Here is a 26,678-nt window from a genome sequence, read left to right as displayed (position 1 = left end):
CACGGAGCCACGAGGAAGTGTGTTGCACCCATACCTGCTCCAGGGTCACAGAGGCCCCCCCATGTCATCCCAGGAGAAGCTCAACAAGGTCACCCCAGCTGGGAATAAATCAGAGCCATCCTCTTGCAACACCCTGGAAACAGGGCTCAAGTCGGCATGCCCCACCAGCTTTGCAGATGATCTCAATTTGGAGCTCGCCTCCTTTCCCAGCTCCTTTTTCTCAAGGCACTTGGGGAAGTTCTGCTTAGGACTGTCTCTCCTACCCGACCCGACGCAGCTGAACATCTGGCCAGGGTGAGCCGGCCCTCTGTACGCCAGCTCCCATTGTTTTGGCAGTAGGAACATCCTCATCGCCCACACACCGGGCGCTGGATTCCTCCTCTCCTATGTCAACTGCTCGGGCGGGTGCCAACTCGACGGGAGTGAGAAAGCCGGGTGCTTTTTAACTCCATGTTTCCCAGGAGCAAGGAAACCCAACCACCCCAGCTACAAAATGGCCAAGGGTTCCACACTGGGAGTGGTCTAATGGATGCTCAGAGACAATTTCAGCCCCATCTGTAGTAAGGAGCAGGAGCTGAGAAAATTCAATGTCCCCAACTCCCCCGTGAGTGATGGGGGAGTATCAGAGGTGTGCTGAGTCCAGGAGGACCAGCCAGGAACCTCCACCCTTCTCTGGAGCCAGGCATTGTCCTCCAGAGCTTTTGAAAAAAATGAAGAGGGGAAAAGAAAAAAAACAGAAAGAAGAAGAAATCAGCCCTGCCTTGCCCAGTCTGGAAGGAAAACATGTCTTTTGGGATGGTGGGAGGAGATGGAAACCTGGTTGCCTCTTCCAAGCCTGGGGGTACCTGTAGATGTGGGGCATCCCCAGCCTCCCCCCACTGCCAAGTCCTAGTGCCAGCCCCGTGACAGGGACCCTGGCAGTGGAGATATCAGAAATGAGACCAATTAGAGGTGGGGGCAAGTTTTCTCTCTGCCAGACCCCAGACCCACTGAGCCTGCCGCTCTGAAACTATTCTGCACCCACTCTGCTCCTCCAAGCCCCCCGTTCCTCCCAACCTTGGCACCCTAAAAAAGAGAACCCCTCTGCAAGGAGACCTCCCTCCTGGTCTTGCACCAGCCCTAACCCCCTCATCTGCCCTGCACTCTGACTGGGTTTCCCCATGGGGCATCCCCATCCTCAATGTAGCCCCTCTGCCTTGCTGCCCACCGGGATCTTTGGATCATGGAGCTCAGCATTGTTTTGAGCCCAGCATCCTTTCACACCCAGATGTGTGCAGCCCTACACCAAAACTGATGGGGCAAGTGAGCGGTCTCCCCTGGACCTGCAGTGAGCCCCAGCTTGGCACCCACCCTTTAGACACCCCATGTTCAGACGCCCCAATATTCACTCCCACTGCCTCATCCCCCTTGCAGCAGGCAGCTGCGGCCAAGCCAACTGCAAAGGTCAAGATGCAGGGATGGAGCTTATCTTGGGCTGGAGGAAGCCAAATTCACAGCAGTTTTAAGGGAAGAGGAAACCAGAGCTTCCTCCCAGGGGTCTGGACGGGTCTAAAAGTCAGTGCTGCAACTTCTGCAGCCAGACAAGCCATCGGCTGCCTCCAGGGCTCAGCATGACGGGGGACGAGCTGAAAGAGGCTTTTGTTAGTGATGCAGTTTTCAACCACGCTCCCCACAGTGTTTCAGCCAACTCTGAGATCTCCCCTCCTCTCCAAACATGCCACTCGCCTCCGAGCCCAGGGTGCAAGCTGGGTGCCAGCGCTTCACAAAAGGACACATCTCTCTCCTGTGCAAGGTGCAAAGCAGGTGGTGGCCATGGCTATGAGGCTGGAGGGGGGGAGCAGGATGAGTATGACAAGAGCCTCTCAAACACCCGCTCCCCTGAAAAATCCAAGTGCTCCTTCCCAAACCCAAATATTTCAGGCCATGCCTACTTTTTCCAAAGGGCATCCAGAGCTCAGACATCACACCCATCCTCCCCACGACCAACCAGCAGCATGCACTGCAGAGCATGGGGAGCCAGAGATGGCTGATGCCACAGTGGTTTTGGGACAGTTGCTTGCACAGGACAGCTGCAGGGATGCCGCTGCTTGCAGTGACTGAGCCGTTTGCTTCCACTGCCACCAAAAATGCCCCAGGAATGCTCCAAGCCACCTTTCCACTTTGCCATGACCTTCTCAGCAGGCTGGGATACGGGGGAGCCCCCAGCACACAGGAGCAACTCAAGTCACTCCATGGGGTGCACCATGGTCCCCACGTTCCCAACCCATTCTTGACACTGCCCATCCAGAAGTATGTGTCTCCCCCAGAGCATCCTCGTGACCCTGCTGCACACCCCGGGGTCGGCTGGTGAACAGAGACGCTTTGATAATGAGGGGATCATGTGTGCGACCCTTGTCTGCCAGCCCCCTGCTAAATCACCCCTCTGACGGCAGCGGGTGTCTCGCCACTCCTTGTCGGCAGCCCCGGGCTGTCACCCGAGGGCATGGGGGGGCCAGTGTGGGAACACAGCCCCATTCAGAGGGCTCAGCGGGGGGAGCACCGAGCTCCCGCTCCTGCTTTCATCCCAAACTCTGTCCTTGCTCTTACACGCCGATGTGCATTTCTCCAAATGCTTGTCTCCCCACCCTGCCGCTCTCTTCCTTTCACCCCCTGCCAAAGAGGCACACGTCGATCCCTGGCTGACACACACAAGGGTCACAACCACCCAACTACAAAGCCGGAGGCGAAGTAACCTCTGCCGCCTGCCAAGCAGGGGGGATCAAACATTAGCCGTTGGGTAAATCATTAACCCCAAGGCAAAGGGCCACTCAGGGAGAGGGGAGCATGCGAGCATGGCCGTGGGTCACCTTGAAGCCTCCTCACCACCATGACCTCAGTTGTTGCTGTGGTTGGTAGGGACCACAGTGCCACCTGCAAACCAGCCCTGAACGTCAGCGTGATGTGCTCGGGGAGCATCTCTTGTCCTGGCACTGGCATGGTGCCTTTTAACCTGGACAAGGTAAAACAGCCTGAGAACAGGATGGTGATGTGGGAAAATGCTGAAGGTAGATGGAAAGAGGGTTTTGGACTCAGCAGTATCCCATTGGGACAAGTCTGAAGTATCCCTTGGCACCTAAAGACCTGGGAGGGTTTAAGGAGGGGAGACAGACAAACACACATGCATCACCCAGCCACATTACCTGCAGAAGCATTAATAAATACACAAGAATACCCTTCATCCTCCTTGGGGAGAGCATCACAAGGCAGAGGCAGGCGGCCGCCGGCCAAGTGCATCCAACACTGGTCTCTGACGGCCTCGCAGAAGCCTTGGCAGGGCGGGGGGGTTACAGGGACAGAGGCGCTACACCCAGGGAGCAGGAGCAAGCAGAGAAACCACTCCACGTAGAGATGGCACCGCGATTCAAGCAGCCCCTCCCAATCATGCAAAGCCGCCCGAATTTCCACCTCGCTGCCGTGGCGGAGGTAATTTGGTAATCTGACATGGTGGGTGCCCAGCACGCTGCAGAAGGGCAGGTGGGTCGGGATGGGCAGGCAATGGCCAGTCGGCGATATCAGTCTGGGTAAGAAGGCTGCAAGCCCCACGCCACTGCTACTGTAGAGTCGCGCAGCGGAGGTTAGTAAATCAAACCCAAGAGGACGGGAGTTATCGGCAAGAGGAGGATCCACACTGTTAGTCAACCTCCTGTTAGGCAACGGAGGGCTCCGGCTCCCATTCATGCCGGCCAGCACCAGCCCCCAGCGCCCGGTGCCACGCTGCAGGTTCGGTGGGGCGGGCGATGCTCCATGGTGGGTTTGGGGTGGTTGTGCTGTGGGGTTCTGGGGCAGCACCACCTGCTCGTGGGGATCATCACCTGGTGAGAAAGGGAAAGGCGCACTACCTGGCCAGGGACCCACGGGTCTCTGCAAGGACACCGGTATCCCCATCACTGCGGGGGTCACTGTCCCCAGGAGCTTCTGGTCCTTGCTGGTTCCTGTCCCCAGGAGCTGCAGGTCCTCGGTGGTCCCTGTCCCAAGGAACTGTGGGTTCTTGGTGGTCCCTGTCCCACGGAGCTGAGGGTCCTCGGTGGTCCCTGTCCCAAGGAACTGTGGGTCCTTGGTGGTCCCCATCCCCAGGAGCTGCAGGTCGTCAGTGGTCCCTGTTCCAAGGAGCTGCGGGTCCTCAGCAGTCCCTGTGCCCAGGAGCTGCAGGTCCTTGGTGGTCCCTGTCCCTAGGAGCTGCAGGTCCTCAGTGGAGCTGGTAGCCGCATCCTGGCCGGGGGCAGGTGACGTGCTGCGGGGAGGAGCGATGCTTGGCTGTGCCGTGCTCTCCACCAGCCCTGTGGCATTCCCGTCCCACTGCTCGGTGTTTTCAGCCACGGTCCCCTCACCCATGGGTGCTACTGTGCCAGGATCCTGCTCCCAGTGCTGCGGGGTGGTGATGTCCCCCTCCACCTGGTCACCCCGCGTCCCCGTGGATGTGTTGGGGGTGGGAGCTGCCACAGAGGCGAGCAGCTCTGGTGCTGTGGTTCCCTTGCTGGGTGCCGCCGTGCTTCCTGTGGTCTTTCTGCTGCTCCAAATCCAGTCCAGGAGCTGCGTTTCGGAGGAGGAGAAGCAGCAAGCCAGGAGGAGCAGAAACCCCAAGCAACATGGGGCCAGGGCCATTAGGAAGGAAAAATGAGTCCTGTTGCTTCAGAGGACGAAACAGAGAGGCCAGAGGAAGGAAAGGAGGGAAGAGGCAGGAGTTTTGCCCCGGCCAGACTCCCGGAGAGCTCACAAACCAGAGCAGAGCGGGAGGAGTGGCCGCGCCGCTGGCCCTGCCAAGCCCTCCTCTCCCCTGCGCCAGCCTCCCCGCAGCCGGCACAGCCCCCCGGGGACCCCACTGCCTGGCTGGGGATCCACCTGAGCCCCCCAAAATCTCTGGGAGCTGAGCCAGCCCTCAAACAAACCCTGTTGCCTGTCCCAGCTGCTGCTGCCAGCTTTTTAACTCCTTCCTGACCAGAAAAATCCTAAATCCTCTCTCCTTGCTCAGCAGCTCTGGTTAAACTATTGGTATTCAGAGGCATACACAAAGGGGGGTCACACATAGACAGTCCCCAGGGATGCCCAGCTTTGGTAAGACATGCAGTGATTGCTCCTCCAGGTCTCAGGGAAAGGTTATAATCTCAGAGCAATATCAAATAAGAAAGGAAAAAAAATCCCAGAAAACATTTCCAAGATTTCCACTGGCCCAAAACATAACAAGTCCCAAAAGTCAAGTGCTTACAAGCTGCTTTCCCAGTTCGGTTACGGAGCCATGACCCCCCAGGTGCTGTGGCAGGACAGTGACAGGGGTGCTTGCAACATCCCCATCAGAGACCTCTTGAAGCCAGGAGGTCTGAGCAACCACAGCCTCGAGCACTTGAGTTTCCCTAAAGTCTGGGATGCAAATCTCCCCTGGACAGTGCTGGCACTCTCCCATGCCCCCCAAAATTAAGTTTCTCTTTGCCTCAGCTTAAAAAAAAATCCTCCAAAATCCACTTATCTGGCCCATTTCCCTACCTCAGTGTTACCCTCCTCCATAGATGATGACTCCTGTCCACGGGGATCACCGTCTCCCCAGTCCCCTGCATGGATGGAGTGTGCCTGTGCACCGCACTGCCATGACAATCTTGTCATGACATCCAGCAAGTCACCTTAGTGGCTTAAAAAGTGTTCCTAAGAGGGTACATTGCCAGGGAGGTGACAATTTCAGGTCCCCACAGCTGGCATTCTGCATGGCCAGGAAAGCCATGGTCTGCAGTATTATGGTCCTGCCATATGGAGAGGGAAGGGACGTGACTCTCCCACTGCTCCCATTTTAAACTATTCAATGAAAGCACTGAAATGAATGCTCAAATTTCTATTTTGCTTTATGTAATGTTTCCCATGTGACTTTTTAAGCGATATGGGTGAGTTTTCCCTTAAAATGGCAGCTGGCACAGCAAGGATACCATTGCTAATAGGCTTTCCCCACAACTGATGCTGTTAGGGGAGCGTGTTGTGGAACAGCCCACGACAAATCGAATCGAATGCGGGACGCATTTTTGTCCGTATGTCAGAGTTTCCATATGGCCCCCCTGAAGCTCGTGTGCTCCCATCAACCTGATGAAAGGAGCCAGCCTGCCAACCCGCCCCGGCGTGTTCAGACGGGACCCTGCTGCGCCCAGCTCTGCTTCCCTGGGGCGAGGGTGAAGCACCCTGGCAGGATGCGGGTCCCCCTCCAGCATCCTCAGCACGTCCAAGAGGGATGCCAGGGCCTGCTGCTACTCTCCCATCGGTGGGGAGGACAGATGGAGGAGCTAGGTGTCCCCATAGCCTCTTTCCCAAATTATGGGGAGGTAAGTGGGGTGTGTGCCAGCCCACAGTGGGGATACCATCCAAGCCCCCCAGGGCTATTCAGCACCCCTATGGCAGATCCCAGAGCCAGCACGGAGAATCACGAGCCCTGATGAGACACCTGGTCTCAGCGAGGAGGGATTTGGCTGTGACACCATGCTGGGGTGCCCCCAGTGCGTGCAGACACTGGAAAAAAAAAAAAATCCCATTTCTCTCTTTTGCTGGGATTAGGCAGCTCATGATAGCACAGCAAACAGCAGTCGTGCAGGACATCCCCTCATTAAGTCAATGATCTTCATTTCACTGCACACCTCTGCACCAGAGGCTCCTGGGGAAGGAGCCAGCCCTTATTTTTGGGGCATTCCAAAACAAGGGATCTAGGATTTCCAAAATAAGGGACCTGGGATTTTTAAAATGAGGGCTTTGAGGGCAGCCCAATGGCACTAGAGCATCCTAACCCAGCTCTGCCACAAACCAAGCAGCAAGTCAGGGACAAGGAACGTACCAGCTGGGGAAATATTTTGGAGAAGTATTTCCCAAAGAGAAGCCACGGCAGCTGGCTTGCTGGCAGAGCAGAAGAAAAGCCCCTTCTTTTCGCCTCCCCTAGGCTAAAGGCTCTCGAAAATCACTTTGCACGTTGCCGGAAGATCATCATGACCTTCCACTTCTCTAAAAGCAAATTTGGACCCTCATTCTGGTCCCAATTCTCTCCTGAGCAGGCTGCCTGTGTCTTCCCACCACGGTCCGGCATCTGCTAGTATAGCCCAGTCCCCCTGGGAAGGGGGGAAGAGGGATGAGGCTGCCCTGCTAATTGCAGGCTCAGTTCTGTCCCAGATGAAAAGGGAAAAGGGGAAAATAAATAGAGGGGGGGTGGGAAGGGAGAGCAAGAAGTGGGGGGGAAGAAGAGTGAAAAAAAGAAGAGGGAGGAAAAAAGAGCTGGTGGGAGGAGGAGGGAAAAACTGGGGAAAAGGGGGATTAAAGAGGTGGGATAAACGGGGGAGGGAAAGAAAAAAAGAGGAACCGTGCCTAAGCTCAGCTCAAACGTCCCTCCACAGTCCAAGGCAAGACTCTCAGCAAGAGCCGGGCAGGCAGAGATGGTCAAACGGATGGGCAGACCGACAGCAGAGGGAGCCTCAGGCCGAGCAGAGCGTGGAAACATCCTCAGGAGACCCATTTTACCACACCTCATCAGGGGTGACAACCCAGCCTGATTACACCGAGGACCCCTTCTATCCTGGCCACAAGCCCAGAGGTCACCAGGGTGCGGGCAGGGACCCGCCGCGGTTTTGGCAGGGTGCTGCCTGACAGAGTGCTGGCAGGGAATGCAGGCAGGGGATGCAGGCAGGGGATGCAGGCAGGGGATGCAGGCAGGGGATGCAGGCAGGGGATGCAGGCAGGGATCCCCCATCATCTGCAGCTTCTTTCCTCCCCCCGTTCGCATCCTAAGGGAAGGTTTCCACAAGCTGGTGGGGAAACCTGAGTCAAAGATGTCCTGGGCAGGAAGCTTTGAGCCCAAAGATTAAGTGCAGCTGCAGAAAGGGCTTTAATGACAACAGCAGATCCCACTGCCAAGAGATTGAGCCACCGAGGGAAAGATTTCCCCAGGGCACCCCCAACTGATCTCTACCCCTGGAGCCAGCGGGGGTGAAGCTCGTGGCATCCCCATGGCACAGCTCCCAGGGAGCTGCCCTTAGCAATTGGGGGCTTTAATCAACAAATTCACCCCTTACCAGGCTATATGTATCCATTTTCTGTTTGCCAAGTCCAGCTCAGGATTCATTCCCCCAGCCAGCAGGCAGGAAGGCTGCAAATTGCCTCTTGCTTTTGGTTGCCACTTAAAACGTCCCAAGTTCCCTCAGAGCAGCCACACCAACCCCCACACAGCACTGCATTGGGGGTATGACATGAAATGACCCCTGGGACCAGCAGGATGGATATCTAGGGGCAGCCCTGGGATACAAACACACCGCAGCCCCACAACCTTTCCCGAGCCCACCAGCACTTCAGCAGCTTGCCGAAAGCTTGCTGGGTCACTACCAGAGATGACAACATTGCTGTAGGATGCTCAAGAAAGTTTCTGTCTCCGAATGGCACAAAACCATGGCAGAGCAAGCACCTGGGACCACTGCCAATGCCAAATCTGTACATTTACGCTTCCACAGATGCTGGTGGGGAAGGAAGGATGGAAACCTTGACATCGGCACAAAATACTGGATACTCAAGCACCGAGCGGAAAAAATCAGTGACTGTCAGCAGCAGATGGTATCTATAAATCCTGTTGATGTTTGGGATTTTAATCCGTTCTTCATCTAAAAGCCCAAACAACAATTAAAAGGTTCCCAGCAAGACCCACACTGAGGATATTGCCACATCCCCAGCCGCTGACGTCCCATGTGGAGACAGCACCCAGGGACAGATGGGGACAGACAGTGGGACCTGGCCCCCAAATTGGGCACACAGACAGGGAGACGGGAAGGCTGGGGATGAGCATGTATAAGGGCCAAGCTGGTGTGTGCAACAGCATCCATCACAGCCCCGAATGGGATGCAGGTGCATGTTTGCCACAACCTGCTTCTGGGCCAGCACTTCCCCCCTGCCTCTCGCTGCACAACACCGCCGAGCCCCCGGGACCGCAGCGTTCCTAAACATTTACTCATGGACAACCAGAAACATCCTCCCAGCAAATTCCTCGATAAGATAAACCGTGAAAATGTCACAACTGCCTCAAGGAGCCACCAAATAACCCCTGGCGGGGGAAGAAGGGTGGCTGTGCTCAGACCCCTTGCATCCTCCTCCCACTCCCGAACTGAGTGGAGATGAAGGCACCCGCTGCTTCTGGGGCATCCATTCTACGCATCTAAGGAGAATTTTTAATTTGTCAGCCCTCATGGGAAATTATGCATGCAATGGCAGCGGGCAGTGCGAGCAAAGCGCAAAGCAAACAGCCTTCCTTCCAAGTGTGGCTAAAAATACCGACAGGGGTCGAGCCCCCGGGGAACAGGTCTCACCAAAGGCATCTTGAGTTTGCCTTGTAACTCATTACCCTCCGGCAAAGATAGGGAGCCTTGAGCAGAGAAAGGACAGCCAAGAGATGCTGGTCTCCCCTTTTTTCCCATCCACATGGGCAGGACAAGGCAGCACCTGGTTTATCTGGCAGCCAGGGCAGGGAGCTGTGGCTGGAGTGACTTTGGCCACCCTGCAAGGTGCCCTGGGCAGCCCAGGGGATGGGCAGTAGAGAGGGACCATCAACCTCTGGGCACAGCTGAACCCAAGGGAGGTCTTTAAACGTGAGAACAGGTCTTTAAAACGCAAGGGGAGCTTGGTGTGACCTGTAGCCCCCAGCCCCACCACCAGCCCCTGCCCTGCCCCTGCAGAGGCTACCAGCTCTGCTTCCCATCACTTGCCTCCCCCGGGCCGACCGACAGCCCGGAGATAAGGCGAGGAGAGGCGAAGGAAGGAATGCAACCCCCTCACTCACCCTCCACTGCATTAATAAATCACCTCACAGACTAATTGCTCCTTGGAGGGGGAAGAATCACCCCCTACCAGGGTCCCCGCTCAGCCTGGGAGCCACACTCCCGGGAAGCTCTGAATTTCAATTGCGTTCCTGGCATTCCTGCCCCAGCACGCAGCCAAGGGGGCTCCGGCAGCACCCGCAACCACCCTCACAGCCCCACTTATTGGGGAGGGGGCTCTGTTTCCCATCTCCGCAATGGACTGAGCAGGTCTGCAGCTGGGAAGCACATCCTTGTTCCCAGCCACCTATTTACCTAGAAATACAGGGAGACCAACGCACCCAGTATCCTGGCTTGTGGACAGACATCGTGCCACAGGATGGATGCTGTGCCATGGGATAAGGGGAGATCAGGGCTGGGGTGGAGGGTTTGCAAGCTGACTCGATGCCACCACAACCTGCATATCAGCACAAAACAAGGTGCAGAAGAGCACGACAAGACACCCAGGCAGCGTACACTTCTCCAGGGCCCAAATGAAGCCTTCAAGCATCATGCAGTAGAGAAGCCAATGAAGCCCAAAATGTCAGGACACGACTCCCACGAGCATATTTCCAGCCATGGAGGGGGCTGGGCACCAAGACGGCTTGTGAAAGGGCCAGTGGGACATAGTGCCCACCCCACGACTGTGCTTGTGCCCTGTACCATGCCAGGATGCTAGACACCAAAGTCACAGAGTGCTGCCAGAGGGTAACCCTGCACCAGCTTTGAAGGCTGCACAACAAAAGATGTGCGTTGTTCATTCTCAGTTTTTCAGGACTTTAAGACAGATGAAAATACCAGCATGGCTAAGACAAAGAAAAAAACATCACCAGACAAAATACAGAAAAGCTACTAAATGAAGTAGTACCTGAAGCTACAATGGAGTGGTACAGCATCCATCCTATGGTACAGCATCTGTCCTACATCCACCGCAAGCCAGGGATGCCGGGTGCTATAATAGCTGGTCCATGCTGCTGAAAGAGGCAACTGCCACAGCTTGTGGATGCTTTACAGAGCCTCTCTGCAGCTTTATAGCAAGGGAAACCTCATCCTCTGTGTGTCTTGCAGCAAACAAAATCCAAGTTCATGAGGCTGCTGCGAGAAGCACTGTTTTGCTAGGGAATGGAAAAGAAAAGAGGGATCCAGGAGGGGGTTTTGCTTTTGGACTTCAGCTGCAATCTCACGCTCATCCAACCCACCTCGGTCTTGTCAGAGCTGCCCCCTGCAGCGCCGGGGTCTTTGTTTAGCTTGGAGCCTCCCAAAGCCCCCAGCCGTGCTCATAATAAGACTCCTTGTCTGCTCCACAGTCCTTCCACCTCTCTGCACTCCTCAGACGACACTTGCCTTTGCCACTGACTTTGGCATAATTTCCCTGCTCTTTTTGGAGATTCCCCTGCTCCAGGCAGCCGAGCTTGGCCATCCCGCTTTGGCATCGCATCCCATGGCATCCCATTGCATCCCATCCCAGGGACGTCTGCTGGGCACTGAGCTTCACACCACAACTTTCGGTCCCCCAAGGAGGGGATACAAGGGGGCGAGATGCTCAGCAGACTATTTAATTAGCAGCCTGGATGAGGGGCCACTTAAACAGAGAAAGTGTCATCCAGCCCTTGAACCTACCCTGCTGCACATGTCCCAGCATTGAAGGAAAAATAAATCAGCTGAATGTCTTGAAACTAAGTTGAGCAATCACAACTTGATGTCATCCAAGGCTGAAATCCCCCACTCACTACCAGGACAACATGATAGTCTGTCTTTCCACTGGCACAGCAAGTATTTAAAAAGCAACATTCATCTCTTTCGAGAAAGTTCAAGCATCACCAGAGGTCAAACAGGTTGATGCTGTCAGTGGCTACTTTGCTGCTCCATGCAATTGGAGAGAAGGTATCTTTGTTTCCTTCAGTGCAGGGGAAACACAACAAGACCTTCATCCAGGACAGAAAACATCTTCCCTCTCCAACCAAAAACCAAATACACTGGCCAAGAGATCTACTAATCCTAAGGACAAGCAAGAGACGGGAATCAAAAGCCATCAGTTGCCCCATTATTCCTTTTTTCAAAAAAATCACTTGCTTTTAAAGGCAAAATACAATGATGATAAATAGTTTTAATGCACCAGAGTTGAGCACTGTAACGCGACAGATGTCAAGAACAAGGATGGGGGTAAACTGTATTCCTCCTTGCACGTAGATGAGGATTCAAGAGCAGGTTTGTCCCATCCTGAGCACTGTCCCCAACATCAGCATCCCGCTGCCACCAGCCAAGGACCACCACATGGCACAGGGTCATGGAGATGTGTCCCTGCGAGCCATTTTCTGGGACAATAAGGGTTAAAAAAAAAACCAAACCACACACAAAAAACCAGCAGGCATGCCTGAAGAGGAGGATTAGAGAGAATAGGGCCATTTCTCAGCAAAGACTATGGCAACGTAAATAGAAAAGTAACATTACGCTCAAGACAGGGGCCCTTTCGCTTCGCTCCTGCCCTACAATGCCACTATTGTTTTGCTGACAACTGGTAATTATCCCAAGCTGCACACACTGGTATTCCCACCCTTTAACCGAGAGGGATTTTGCCGCCACCGACCCTCTGACACCAGCAAAAATTCACATACCACAGGGTTCAGAGAGGGGGCGGGCTGGAAAGGCTGGGCGAGCCACACTGGTACGTCACTGGGGGACCTCCTTTTAGTCATCCCTAAAAAAACGAGGCTACTTGGGATGGTTTTGTTCCAGATGACCACACTCGGGGTTCAAGGTGCCCCAAACAGCAGGGGGTCTTTTCCCCCATCATCACCTGCTGCCAAGGAACTGCAATGGGGCTGAGTCAGATCAATCACTTCTCATTTATGGGATGGGGGAGTCGTGGTCCCAACCTCCCCAGCCCACAGAGACTCTAGCCCAGTGACAGCACCAGCTCAGATAAGGTGATAAAAAAATACTGGAAACCGCCTCAAGATGGATTAAAACACTCCCATGGTCAAAATGTAGATTATTTTTTTTCTTTTACAAGCTGGTACATGAGCCAGAAAGACCAGGAAAAAAAAAAGCCTGTTTTTTTTTTCTGCCAGAGGCTGCAGGCAACGCAGCCAAGGACAGAGCAAGGCAGAGGACACACGCAGCCACCAAAGGACCCGGCTACAAGCACCACAACCAGCTGCTACAGGATTGTTTTTTTCTTCTGCGTTTTAATTACACAATTGCAGAAGTTTCTTCCTAACGGGAAAGCTGGAAACCAGTTTTTCCTGCAGCAGGGCCAACTCCACAAATGCTAGCAGTGACCTGTAAAGATAAAATAAGCCCCGTAAATCAGCAGCGCAACATCTTTCCTTCCTTGCCGCGTCACCGGCCTGCTTTGCTGGTGTGGGGTTTTTCATTTGTTGTTGTTTTAAGCACTCAAGAGAAAAGAAACCACTCCTAAAACCCCACTTAACCCATCCCAGCTGCAGAAAAAACCCCACGTAGGCAGGAGGAGCTACGCAATGGGACTCCAGGCAAGCTACAGCCTGTCCCCTGAGCGCCCAGCCGGGCTTTGTGCGGAACGAACCCCCCTTCTCCCAGCCCTGGAGCACCGCCAGCCCCTCACCTAATTAAAGCGTGTGGCCGCTTGCAGGCAGTAAAGCCAGCAGCTGGAGCACAGAGGTTCCAGCACCTCTGGAGCTGAGCCCCCACCACCGGACCAGCACCCCACTTTCAGGGATGCTGAAAACTGGAGGAGTTCCCAGGGTTGTGCTGGTACCCGGCCGGCCGTGACTCCTCTCCATCACTTGCTTGGCCAGAGCAGTGATATGGCTGCAGGGTAAAGATTAAACCCAGATTTTGTTCTTTAAATTGGTTTTTGCTAGAGGAGGTTGCTTTGCACCCATCTTTTCAGGGATATCGGAGAACAACAGGATGGGAGGAGTAGCAAGGAAGGGACAAAGGCTTGCCTGGCTTGCAGGGGAAATGCTCACCGGCCCCTCTGCAAGGAAGGGAAGGCAGGAGAAAGCCCAGAAGGGGCCATGGGGAAAGCAGAGGAAGGGCTTAAAAGATTAAAATGGGACAATGTTATCAGCAGGCAGCTGCCCCATGCCTCCATGTCACGTATGTGGGGGGCTCTGACTGCTGGCTCTGGCTGCATGGCACCCACCAACACCTTGTGGTACCCACGGCGCTACCACCCTTTGGATGTTTGGGAGACATACAGTGGCACCGGCTGCACCCCTGAACCCAAGCATGGAGAGTGAAGCATCTCCAGGAACACTTGGAAGCAAACTGGGGTCATCAAGAGATTCAACAGCAACAGGGCAACAAAAAGATGAAATAGCAAAATGAAATAAATGGGAAACATTTTTTACTCCCTACCCATGTAAACTGGTTTTTACTGGTGTTCATGCAACTGTGGTTCATCAGTCCAAATCAGACCAGCAACACCCTGAGGCCAAAGAGATGCTGGTAGCTTAACAGCAACTCCTGCACAGCAACTGCTTGCACAGCCCAGGCGTTGGGCAGGTACTGGGAGACCCAAGCACTGAGGTGCAGGGATGTACTGGGAGACCCATTTCCACCATGACAGTCAGATTTACAGTGACACAGCCTGTCCCGAGGTCCCAGGGTGATCATGGTGGAGCTGGTGCAACCTGGCCACAGAGCATCCCCCCAGTGCACTCCCCAAAGAAGGGCTGGTGTCAGTGCGGGGACAGGGATGCTTCACCACTGACTCCCCAATCTGCTGGCTAGCCAAAACATCCATGAGCCTGTTTCATTGCCCATTCCCCAAATTTCCCGGCCATTGGACCAAAGCCAAGCAGCGAAAGCTGCCGGCAGAGCCCGGGGCTCCCCCTGCCCGGCCAGTCTGGAAATGGAGAGGGACCCCGCCAACTTTCACCTTACACCACTGCATTAATCCTGTTGCTAGGACACCCACGGGTGAAGAAATACAACACTTGACGGATTAGCGTCTAGACTGGCTGACCTTTCCCTACGCTCGTGAGGTGGAACCAGGGCAAAAATCAGGCGCCGTTGGCTAAAAGGAGGGGTTTTTGTAAAGTTGTTTTTCTTTTTTTAGATGAGAGCCAGAGAGGGAGGGACATCACTGTTGCTGAAAGAGCCATTTCACTACCTGCTGCCGGAGAGGGATGTGCAGGAGACGGACCCGGGTCTCGCAACCTGCTGCCAAGCCCAGGCTTTGCCCAGCAACCCCGTCGACAAAAGAGCCTTTCATGAGAGGGGACGATGTCAACTCCGCAATTAGCAGGGGAAAAGAAAAAAGAGCCGAAAGAAGATTATTACCTCCAGCAGTTGCCTCTGGGGGCCCCTCTCAAATGGTTTTGTTAACTCTTTCGGCTGAGCCCAAGGAAAAGGTGGGGAAGAAGCAACCAACGTCGGCAGCAGCTGGTGGCCGGCTGGACCCGGGGGGTGTCTCAGCCTTGCAGGATGCCATGAGGAGACCCGCCCCTCAGGTGCTGTTGGGGCAGGCTGGCAGCAAGTGGTGTGTCTGCCCTTGAGCTCCAATGCTGAATCAGACCCAGTGGGAACCAGGACCACGCTCCCACATCCCGGCTGGGAGGGGACCACTCTGTCTCCAGCCTGGCCCTGTAAGAGTCCCTGCAAGAGCAAACGCTGACCTTGGCGAGTGGCATCCTCACTCAAGCCATCAAGCAGCTGCAGAGGATGCCATGTGCTGAAGCCCTCCTGCCTCCTGCCCTGCTGAGCAAAGCAATGGAGAGAGCCCACCCCAGCCCACCAGGTACCGTGCATGGATGAGACGCTGGGACACCCCAATTCCCTCTGCCTTTGTGGCCCAATGTCTCTGTCTTCCCACCAAAAAGATGAGATAGCTTGTTAAAATAAAACACCACATGTTTTTATCGGATGATGCCCTGTTTATCTGGTGGGAAGAGGTTAGAAACCTCCGTCAGAGAATTTTTTCTCTTCCCAATGACAAAACCTAAACCCCACAATTTTACCTTTCACCACCCTCCTCGAGGAAATCTGGGACAGGTCACCCAGGGAAGAGCAGTTTGTCCTGACAGTGTCACTGTCCCCTACACCAGGAGTATTGCCTGATGCAAGCTGTCCCTGCAAAAAGCCACCCAGAGAGCAAATCCCCAGCCTGGCCTCCAGTGGCTTTGGCAGGCAAGAGGCCAAACTGAGTGGGGTCACAGGATGGGGACGCACAGGGACAGCTCACCCTTCTGCCAGGAGCGGCCCTGTGACCGCCGCTTTCCAGGCTCACTACAGGGCTGTAGCACTCGTTCCTGAGGAGCCAGCACTTAACAGCAAGCCCCGGGCACAGAGGTCCCTGAAACAGCTGCAGAAATAACATCTGGTTAATCAAGTCCTACATTAAAAGCCAAAACCCCACACTTGCCGCTGTGACGCACCTTCCTCCATTCACAGAGTCAGGGATTTTCTCACACTTCTCGATATTCAAGAGGATTTTGTACCAACTGAAATTGCAGATCTCTTCCATGCCACCTCCCGCTCATCAGTGCCTTCTCCGAGCACTGGCTCTTAGCAAGATGAGGCACATGGTCCCAGAGGGCAGCAGCACTGATGCCACATAAACACTGGTACCCAAGGATGAGAAGTGTGGCTGGAAGTCAGGAGAGCCGCTCAGAGCATCCTGAGACAGCAGAGAAGAGATGGAACAACGGAGTGATATGAAGCCCAGCACTGGCCCCTTCCATCCATCACAGATGATGTTACATAGCCTGGAAGGATGACAGCCATGTTGTGAGCTCCTTGCCAGGGCTCTGGGGAGAGAAACCCCACTCGTGGCACAGTGGGAGGTCACCTCCTTACAAAACACAGGTCCTCCTGGCTCTGAGAGCACTCATCCCCTCCCCAGGGCAAATGACCCAGTGCTCAACAGCAGAGCATGAGTCATCTCGTGAGCAAGGCAAGCCATTATTAATCACAACCATGTGCTAACAAATGCTGCATTGAAGACTTACAGTCTTGGCATGTGGGCAAGTAGCCACTACAAGCCCTTTGCCGGTTTCAGGACCCCGCTAGGTAGATGCTGGCATCACAGAGAGGGTAACAAAAGGTGTCTTGGGCTCTGTGTCACCTGTGGGTCCCAAGTATGGGCAAGCCTACTCCCCTTGCCATAGCACAGCCCCCCACCCAAAGGCTACGGGTACCCCATCCCTGGGGGTGATGTGCAGAATGGGCAGGTGTCCTAGGGGTCTCCCCAGGAGGGAGCGAGGAGATGATCCCATGCTGGGGTTTGACAAGGAACCCCAGGAGTGGCTGAGACCAGGCTGGCCGTGTGAGTCCAGGGTCTCCGGCTGTTCCCAGTCCCCTGTCAAGGTTTCCCCAAGATGAGGGTCCTGCCCCTCTGAAGAGCAGTTCAGGGCCAGAGAGGAAGAACTGCACAAAAAAGATGCCTTCACACTCAAAGGAGCTAGTTGAGAGCAAGACAAGACACTGTTTCACCTTCACCCTAACACAGTCATGGGTGCCTTGCTACCCTGACTTGCATGCGTCACCTCCCCAACCTGGACCATAGGTGCTTAGGAAAAGGGTCCATGTCACCCCTTTCCTGTGGAGACCCTGTCAGTCCTACTGCTGGCAGACACAGCAGAACATGCAGCGCCCCTGTACCACCCATCTCACTAGACATATAGGTCCCAAAATGGCAGTGGGGACATCTCCCCAACTTTCAGCAACCCCTCGCCCTCCCTGATCTCACACCACCACCAATTCAATAAATGACAGCCTATTGTAAGCAAGAACAAACACAGAGCCCCTGATCCAGCAGCAGCAGCCTGGGACCCACCAGCAGAAGTGATGGCCAAGGCCTCATGTACCCATCAAAATCCATCCTAGACCTGCCTCCGCAGGTGATGCACCTCAGCACCGTGCTGGGAATGCTGCTGGGACAGAGGGAAATCAGACGGGACCCAGGCCACCATCCATCCACAGCATGGGCGCAGCCAGCGAGCACTGACAGCTTATCTGGGGTTATCGAAAAGGTGCTGTTTATCCAAAAGTCAACAATCCCTGACTCAATTAAGTTACAGACTAACGAGGAGGGTGGGAAAAAAAATAATTTGTTTGACTACAGCGTTTACTGGAGGAGAGGAGGGTGCCTTACTTGGAGATAGCCTCAGGGGCCATTGGGCTGATGAAGATTTATGCTAGCAGCGACAGTGGGAAGAGCACAGGAATGGTGATGCCAGGCTGACGAGTTGCAGAATCCAAGTATCCTGACTGCTGTTCCCACCCCAGGCTGTTCAGGCAGCCTCCCACAACCTGGGGACAGGGTCAGAGGAACAGCCAGATCTTCCAGTCCCCGAGGAGGAGGAAACCAGCTGATTGAGCTTGGGAATAAAATAAAAATACAATAAAATCCCACTAATGACCTATTTCCATCTTAGAAAAGGGTTGGGACATGATGCCAAAAAAAGCAATAAAAATTCCACAAAAGCAACCTTTTCAACTACAAACCAGTAGACACGGGATGTTCCGGACCAGATGTTGCTCACTGAGAAAGCCCCCAGTGCCGAGGATGCTCCTGCCAAACAGCACTGCCAGTCAGAGCCGGGAGCACAGCAAGTCTCTGGAGCCCTGTCCCGGAGCAGCCCTGGGGTGGGGGAAGCTTTGGTTTGCACGAACCACCCCTTCACCCCTAAAGGATTTATTAACTGTGCTCACGTCTCAAGACCATTGAGGTTTTTTGGCCCACTGTCCACTCTTGCATGTCCCCGCAGGGAAAGAAATTGAGTAGAGAGACAGAGAACATGCTGAACGACACCAAGATGCTCAACCGTGCAGGCAGAGCTGGCAAATGCACCGGGAACCAAGGAGGAAACCCACCAGCTGTGCCACCAAGCTGCCACGCACCCCACAGGCAGTCCTGCTCTGAGGACCAGGAGGGATGCAGGACATCAGGCTTCAACATCGCAACAAGACACCCAACAGCTTTCTCTTTAATGAAGGTTCCTCTGTCCTTAAGAGCAGAGCCAGACTTCTCAAGAACAGGAGATGGCCTCATGAGTGTCTGAGCATTTCTGCATTAGTCCAAATCCAGATGAACAGCACCCACAGTGTATCAGCCACGAGTTTCCCGGGTTATGCTGGTTCTGCCACACCACGTTCTTCCCTCTCTGCTCTTTGCTCGCTTCCACCCAACATGAACTATTCTTGCCCTCGAGCCCACTCCTGCTCTCCCCACACCCACAGCCTCTGTTCTCACGTTTCCCTCAGTGGCTCCAAATCCACACTAAGGCAATGTCAGAAGCCCCCATTAGTTGTACAAATGTTCAAACCATTTTCTAATCCCATTCAGCTCCTCGCTTCAATTACATCTTTGGCAACAAGCTCTCTAGGCTAATCAAGTCCTACATCAAAGCCAAAACACACACACATGCTGCTACCACATACTCTCCTCCAACCACAAAGTAAGGGACTTTTCTCGCACTCCCTGATATTCAAGGGGATTTAGTACCAGCCAACACTATTGCAGGTTTCTTCTCCACTACCTCCCACCCATCAGCACCTCCTCCAAACACAAGCGGGACAGGACACATCTTCCCAAAGGGCAGCAGCACCGCTGCTCCACATACATTGGTACCCAGGGGATTAGGAACATGGCTGGAGGACAGGAGAGCATGTGAGAACACCCAGTGATGGAGCGAAGTGGAGGCCAGCACTGGCCTCCCCATCGGTTGCAGAAGATACTGCCTCCAGGCTGCATACACAGCCAGAGAGATGTGCAGGATGCTCTTGAAAAGGATTCACCTCCAACGCTTTCTCAAATGTCATCAGATACGCTAGAAGATCGTTAAAATGCTTTATTAATCCCATACCTCTGGGCTGCTGATATACATCCGATATTTAATCCCAGATGTCTCCTTCAGCGCTTTGAACTCTCTACTGAAATGCCAGAATTAATTCTTTTCTTGGTAAACTATCAGAGTTTGGAAGAGACACAGCGCACTCACTGGGATTGTTATTTCAGGGCTTAGAGCATCATCTCTCGCAGTCGCCGCAGACCAGAACGGTGTGGGAAAGAAGCCAGCACCAGGCATGCCCAACAACAGGAGGAGCAGTGAGGTGCAGGGAAGCCCTCGCTGGCAAAGCTGAGCAGCAGCCCCGCCAGCACCCCAGGAGCAGTTTGCACAGCTCCATCCCTCCTCCCTCTCCTTCTCTCCATGTATCCTCCCAGAGACATCACCCTGTGCAAAGCAGCCTCAAGCTCAGAGCGTCTCTCCAGGCAGGGAAGGTGGAATAACCTGGAATCCCCAGCACAAGCAAGACATGAACCTGTTAGAACGTGTCTAGAGGAGGGCACAAAGATGATCCAAAGACTGGAGCACCTCTCCTGTGAAGACAGGCGGAGAGATTTGGGGTTGTTCAGTCTGAAGAAGAGAAGACTTTAGGGAGACCTTATAGCCTTTCGATACATAAAGGAAGCTCATAAGAAAGGTGGAGAGACTGAGACTTCTTTGCCAGGCCTGTAGTGACAGGACATGAGGCAATGGTTTTAAACAAAGATGGTAGGTTTAAATTGGACATAAAGAAGACTTTTTTTATGATGAGGGTGGTGAGACACAGGAACAGGATGCCCAGAGAAACCATGGATATCCCATCAATGAAATTGTTCTGGACAGGGCTTTGAGCAACCTGATCTAACACAAGATGTCCTTGTCCATGGGGGTGGACTAGGTGATCTTCAAAGGTCTCTTCCAACCCAAACTACTCTGTTATTCTATGATAAAGCAAGAGCAGGTAAATTAGTAAGACTGCAGATGCACAAGGGCAAGACACCTTGGGCTTGCACAGAAGAGCAGGTTGCTCAATGTGCCTGGGAGCTTCCCCCCAGAGCCACTGCAACAAGCCCCAGATGTGCTGGAGGACAAAACAGTGGCATCCCATGGCACCAGCTGTGGTGAGAACAGCTCTCCCTCACTATCCCAAAGGACTGGTGACAGACCTCAGCTCCACCAGACACCCTTGGGGCTGCCCGGGAGGCTGCTTTTCAAACAGTGGTGGCCATGGCAGCCACGTGCCCAGGTCCTCAGGAGGCTCCACGCTCATGGGAGGATGTATCTTCAAATTGGTCCTCACCCCTCATGCTCACTCCCTGCTCCACATGCTAGTGCCTCCTTAAAAAGAAGCAGCAACATCCCCTCACTAGAGAAAAGACTGTTTCTCAGCAACACAGTTATCAGCCTGGGGTTTTTTAAGCCTTGTGATAGCACTTAAAATGGGATTGCAAAACGTGTTGCTCTATCCTCTCCAAGTGCTCGGGTTTGCTATTTAACAGCATCAAAATTGCATTGACATGAACACTGCAAGAAGAGGTTATTCCAGCTACAAGCCAAAAGCAATGTCACAAAAAGGCTGCTATTCAGAGCAGAAATTCCACTTCTCCAGGATCTGGTAGTGTGTGTGCAGGATCTTCCAGAGGTCATAGGGAAAAGCAGCTTGGCTCTCCATCCTCCCAGGGACAGACAACAGTGGGGAGCTCCCAGGTACCCACAGCCACACAAGGCCAGGAGAGACTTAGACTGAGCTCTCTTTCTGCACAAGGAAACCCAAAATCACATCAGATTTCTGCACGAAGGATCCTGTGGATGGACTGAGTCCAAGTACAGAGCTGCAAACCACTGAGAAAATGAGGAAAAAGGCTTGAATACATTGCTTGCACTGAAGGAAGTAAAGAAAATTCCTGCCTGGGAGCACAGTGACTATGTAGGACCACACAGTCTCTTTTTAAACTGAATTTCCAGCCCCAGAGTGTCACCTGAGCAGGGCTGCTTCACCTTGGGATGGGATCCATCTGCCAGGGGACGGACCAGGAGCATCCAGGAGGGAGACGTGCACAGTCTTGGTTCCTTCCAGCTACCAGCAGCCCAGGGCAGCTCTTGCTCCCCACCAGCTCCCACACAGAGAGTGGCGGCCCAGATAAGGTTTTGCAAACAGGAGTGCTGCCAGCTGATAAGGAGGTGAGTCCACAGAGCCTCCTAAGCACAGCATCCTCTCCAGTTGCTCCAGCCCATCCCAGGGGCCTCAGCAGCCAAATGGTGCTGTCGGAGCTGAGAGGTGCCAACTCTCCCCAAGCCGAACCCATACAGGTGGGTGCTGCCCACAGCTGATTTCCCACAGCCCTTTCTCCTAGTCTTTAGAATGAAATTATTAAAATAATGTTTGCGAAAGCTCTGATCCACCTGTCAGAAATCCCCAGGCACCGATGCCAAAGCAGTTATGTCACAGGCTGTAAATCGCTTTGCACGGCACCTGTTTCATCTTTGAAGGCATGTGCTTGCAAAGAATCCCAGCCACTGAGACCGACAGGCCATTGAAGATGGAAATAAAATCAAGCATGAGCCTCTATGCCATCAGCAAGCAGCTCCAGCACCTGCTATATTTAAGAGAGGGAGGAGGCAGATCAGCTTCCCAGGTACTAGCTGCATTGACATCATCACCAGCTGAGACCTTGATGTACCAGCCCATCCCCACCCCAAATTGACACAGAGGAACTCAATGCAAGTTAAAATTAATTAAGTCAGGCAACCCTGGCCAATTTGGGAATCCCCTAAGGGTGGGGATGCCCCATCTCTGGGGACCTGTCCCAGGCATGTCCCCTGCTCCTGGGAATGGGGATTTCCCCCACATCTGACACAGCTCAGGCTGCTGTCCTCTGCACAGGGGACATCCACAGCCCTACACATGCCCCAGACCCCACATGCTCTCAGAAGTGGTCCCACAGCATCCCCATCCCTGATGTAGCTACGTGCCCTTGCTGAGGAATCACAGAGATATGGTGATAAGAGGTAAGACCAGCTCCAGACAGCTAAGCCCCCAAATTTGCAAGGCAGGCAGATAAACACGAAGGTTATCTCCATGCCAAGATGGCCTTCAGAGCAAACATTCCCCAGGAGCCATCACAAAGGAGGGCTGGCAGAACAGGCCCTGCCGTCCTTGGACATTGAACCAAGGGAAGGAAAGAAAAAAAATGAAAGAAAGAAGAAAAGCCACACCAAGCCCTCTTGCAAATTCTTCTAAAACCCGATTCGCAGCCTGCATTTGGGAGACGGCCAAGTCAGCTGGGTGAAACGGGTGACCGGTGCCGCCGGTGCTCCCCTGATGTTTAACCCCTCCGCATGCCACACGAAACCTCCTTGGGGTCCCTCAGTGTGGCTGTTCAAAGGTGGACAGATGCTGCTTCAGCTCAGGAAAGAGTCCTGCTCAGCCCTGCGTACCCCATGCCATTCTAGGAGCCGGGATGCTGGTGCTGAGGGGGTGGGAAGGGCACAAATAACTCTGAGTAACCTCTGTTAAACCAGCTCCCAGCCCTCCAGCTCCGTTCAGCCATTCTGGATGGTCTCCAGGGACTTAAAATACTCAGTTCAGGATTTCACATGGGAATGATGTTCCCATCTCTGAAGACCTCCAAGGGGACCTTTGTTCCTGCAGTCCCTGAGGAAGCACCCACGCCACAAAAAACAGCGTCACAAACCCAGCCTCGGGCACTTCCAGAGCTGCTCCAAGTGTTCCCAGACACGCTCTGTGGATGCTGGGCATCCCCACTGCCCAGGCCCCTCTCTTCCCCTCCACGACTTGACCCAGCCGCCAGCAGAGCCAGCCTCTGCGCAGCCGTGCCCGAGCTGTTCCTAGATGACGCGAAGCCTTGCTCCAGTAAATAATCCACCGATTTCACGGCCCAGCGCCTGTCCAACTTCCAGCTCGCCTGTACCTGGGGCAGCCACTTCCCAACATGTCTCGCCCAGCCTGTGATGCCAGAGAGGGGCACGAGCCATGCCTCGTAATATGCTGGCAAGCTGACAACACTCAGCACAAGCAGAAGATAACCAGAGCATCACCACAGAGAAAAGCTACCCTCACCCAGTTTTGGATCAATGCTTACAGCTCAGCTGCTTTGGCAATGGGGTTCCTGGGCCACAAGCAGGGTCAGGGGCTCCCTGTGTCAGCCATGAGCGTCTCTCTTTGCTGCCTCACACTGGGCACGCATCCAGAGACCGGCTGCAAGGGGAGGAGGGCTTTTGACCGGCCTGGCAGCCGGGAGGAAACTTCCCCGGCGGGGAGGTAAAGTTCACTAGGAAAACCAGCAGCTCATGCACTCAGGCAGTGGGAGAACCGGCTCATGAGCCTGATGGGGAAAGAAGGGCTGGGAAGCTGAGTCAGCAATGAATTCCCCTCTGCACGGGGCACAAGCGGCTTGAGAGTGAGATGAACGGGTTGTATCACGGAGTCCCGAAGGCAGAGGAAAGCCGGCAAGTGGCGTAGGAGGTGTTGCATCCCCAAGGCACGCGCCCGAGGCTTCCTACGGCTGGTAAAGCTTCCAAGGACATGCAGTCACAGGGAGGACTTCTGTAGGCGCGGCGCAAACCGCTAACACATGGAGCATGGCCACTTTGGGGCAACGCCATCTGGTTCATCCCACAACTAGAACAGACCAGACAAACCGCTCTCACCCCAGTAAAGCCTCTTGAGCACAGTGCAGACAGGCACCTCTCTCAAGGGTTGCCTGGCACAGTGTTTTCCCAGCATCCTTCCCCAGTGCTCCGTTGATGAGATGGGGCACATGGGACCCCAACTCTGCCACCCTCAGCAGCCACAAGGGACATGGCCATTGAAGGAGGGTGTGAGGGGAAACCTACTCCATCACCCTTCTCTTTGGGGACCATGGACTGGGTGCAACATTTGGCCCGAGGGAAGATGGAACCCCATACATGCCATGGAGCAGGGCTGCGTTCACAGCGCATCCCAAGGGACAGGGGGGTTCAGGACAAGGACGGGGTCCGGGACCCTTGGCACGGCAGCAGGGACACCCCTCCCCAGCATCCCGCACACATTACCCGGTTCCTGGGAAGCAGCGGGGACCAACAGGACAAAGAGCCCGAGCAGCAGCTGCCGCGGGGGGCACCTGTGGCAAGGGGAGAGCAAAGTGTTACCCAAACCTTCTGCCGGTTCCGCGCTGACCCCCGCAGCCCCAGGGCACTCCGGCAGCTGGGAAATCCCCATGGTACCGGTGCCTCTGGGGTCCCGACAGCATACCAGCACCCTCCAGCCTCAGCAACACCGGTTCATTGGAGTCTCGTTAAAACTCAGCCCCGGTGGCTCGGCGGTCCCCGCGGTACTGGTGCGAGTACACCGGTGCCCCCCAGCCCAGCCAGCTCCGTTATTCTCCCGGTACCGATGCCCCCGGCGTCCGGCAACAATACCCCGGTGCCCCCAGCCCCGCCGGCTTCGGTGTTCCCGCGGAACCGGTGCCCCCCAGCCCCAGCGTCTCCGTGGTCTCAGTCCCTGTCAGTCCCGGCAGCTCCGGGGTCCCGGTGCGCCCCAGCCCCGCGGCCCCGCCACTCACCTTGGGCGCATGGTGCCCGCTCGGTGCCGGCAGCGCGGCTCGGCTCGGCGCGGCCGGGGGGCGGGGAGGGGAAGGGAGGGACGGGGAGAGGAGGGGAGGGGCGGCCCGGCCCGGGCTGGCGGCGGAGCGGGCGGGGGCTCAGCCCGCCCCCAGCCCCCGGGTTTGCACCTCCGCTGGGCTCCTGCAGCCGGGAGGGATTCGGGGACACCCCCTGGTGCGTTCGGGCTCTGCGCCAGCCCCAGCGCAGCCGGTGTGCGGGGGAACACGGCCCGGCTTCCCGAGGAGCATCTCCTCGCAAAGGAGCATCCTCTTCCCGGGGCGCCGGGGAGCACCCTTGGCCCCAAAGGGCACCGGCAGCCTGGATCTGCCCCAGCATTGCCTGCTCCACCAAGCCCATGGGTTTCAGCTGGCAGGCCAGGTCAGGTCTCGAAGGAGGGGGTGAATCAGCGAGCTGAGCTCGTTTCCCCTTCCTTTACCTATCTGAGCCCCAGGGGCACCAGGAAAGGGCGCTCCCACCTGGGCACCCCATGCCCTCCTCTCCTGGCCATTCCCTACCCCAACAGCCTCTCACCCCTCCCTGCTGTATGTGGAGGGTTTGGGAACCCCACGAGTGTTCTTTGCCACTCTGGCTGTTCATGCAATGAACCTGGCACCCCAGCAGGGTGGGGGATCTGGAGGTCCCTAGACACCATCCCAGGAAAGCCCTTGCCAGAGGACTGAAGTTCCTCACCTTTCCTGTGCAGGGAAAGGAGTTAAAGCTGCTGCTGCCGCCCGCTTCCACCTCCTCCCTTTAACCCAGCTTTCATCTGCCTCCAGCACCAGCACCACAGAGGGCAGGATAATCCCCACGAAACCTGCCACACCTTGCTTTGTCTTCCGCAGAAATTTTAGTGCCCCGCGGCAGCAAGCTTTTGAAATCCAAGCCCTGGAAACTTCCAGGGGATCTAGAAGTGATTCACTGGTGGCAGAGGCTGTGTTTAGTCTGAGCCACAGTTTGGGTCTAGCAGAATAAACCATGACATCCAGCTGCTCGGCTCTGCTTTCGCAGAGGTGCACGCTATCACTATCTGTCTTTTAGCTATGAATCTTTTAACCACGCCTTGCATCAAAGAACCAAAGCCAGGCAGCCCCTCGGCAGGACCCCAGTCTGGAGGCAATGAATAGACATCGAAGCTGCCTTTTGTTTGGGTGCAGAATGATTTCATGCGGTCGGGACTGTTAAATTTATGCTTTCCTGGCTGGATGCTGTGAGTGATTTACCGCCCCTTTCTTCTCCCACAGCTGGATTCCTTTCCTCCAGGTAGACTCTGATGTGCATTGCCAGAGTACCTGAGCTGCACAAAAGGCAACACGTGGCAGCCCTGAGTCACCGGGCTGCCATTTCAGGCAGGGTTTTCGGAGGGGTGGATGAGCTGCAGGAGGAGTCGCGATGGTGCTGGGCCTGGAGAGCAGAAGCAAGTGGGAGGAGAGTCCTGGGGCAAGGATGGTGCTTGGAAAAAAATCTCCTTAAAAACAGAAAATGATCCTTC

General features: G+C 54.9%; 1 protein-coding gene and 1 long non-coding RNA gene across 7 annotated transcripts in view; both read right to left on the bottom strand.

Annotated features, from left to right (window-relative positions):
• The window catches only part of COL18A1 (collagen type XVIII alpha 1 chain), a 40,260-nt gene extending 14,079 nt beyond the window's left edge, over window positions 1-26,181 (bottom strand). The window contains exons 1-2 of one of the 6 annotated variants that reach the window (XM_065069283.1): window positions 25,880-26,181; window positions 24,641-24,708 (exon numbers count right to left, since the gene is read on the bottom strand). In XM_065069283.1, the coding sequence (XP_064925355.1) occupies window positions 24,641-24,708; window positions 25,880-26,166 (355 nt within the window). In that variant the 5' untranslated portion in view covers window positions 26,167-26,181. Of the gene's footprint in view, window positions 1-34; window positions 84-3,179; window positions 4,762-10,695; window positions 10,859-24,640; window positions 24,709-25,149; window positions 25,240-25,879 lie in introns of those variants that run through there. The other 5 variants (XM_065069286.1, XM_065069285.1, XM_065069281.1 and 2 more) reach the window with 5 other exon arrangements.
• LOC135579890 (uncharacterized) lies at window positions 15,275-16,332 on the bottom strand. The gene is made up of 3 exons (XR_010473767.1): window positions 16,193-16,332; window positions 16,000-16,119; window positions 15,275-15,413 (listed from the first exon to the last, which is right to left on the bottom strand). It is a non-coding gene; the product is annotated as an uncharacterized LOC135579890 (long non-coding RNA).
• Window positions 26,182-26,678: the final 497 nt, after the last annotated feature.

Source organism: Columba livia, chromosome 7 (genome assembly GCF_036013475.1).
Source record: "Columba livia isolate bColLiv1 breed racing homer chromosome 7, bColLiv1.pat.W.v2, whole genome shotgun sequence".
Classification (NCBI taxonomy): domain Eukaryota; kingdom Metazoa; phylum Chordata; class Aves; order Columbiformes; family Columbidae; genus Columba; species Columba livia.
Note: the sequence above shows the minus strand (reverse complement) of the source record. Positions and strands in the feature narration are given on the sequence as shown.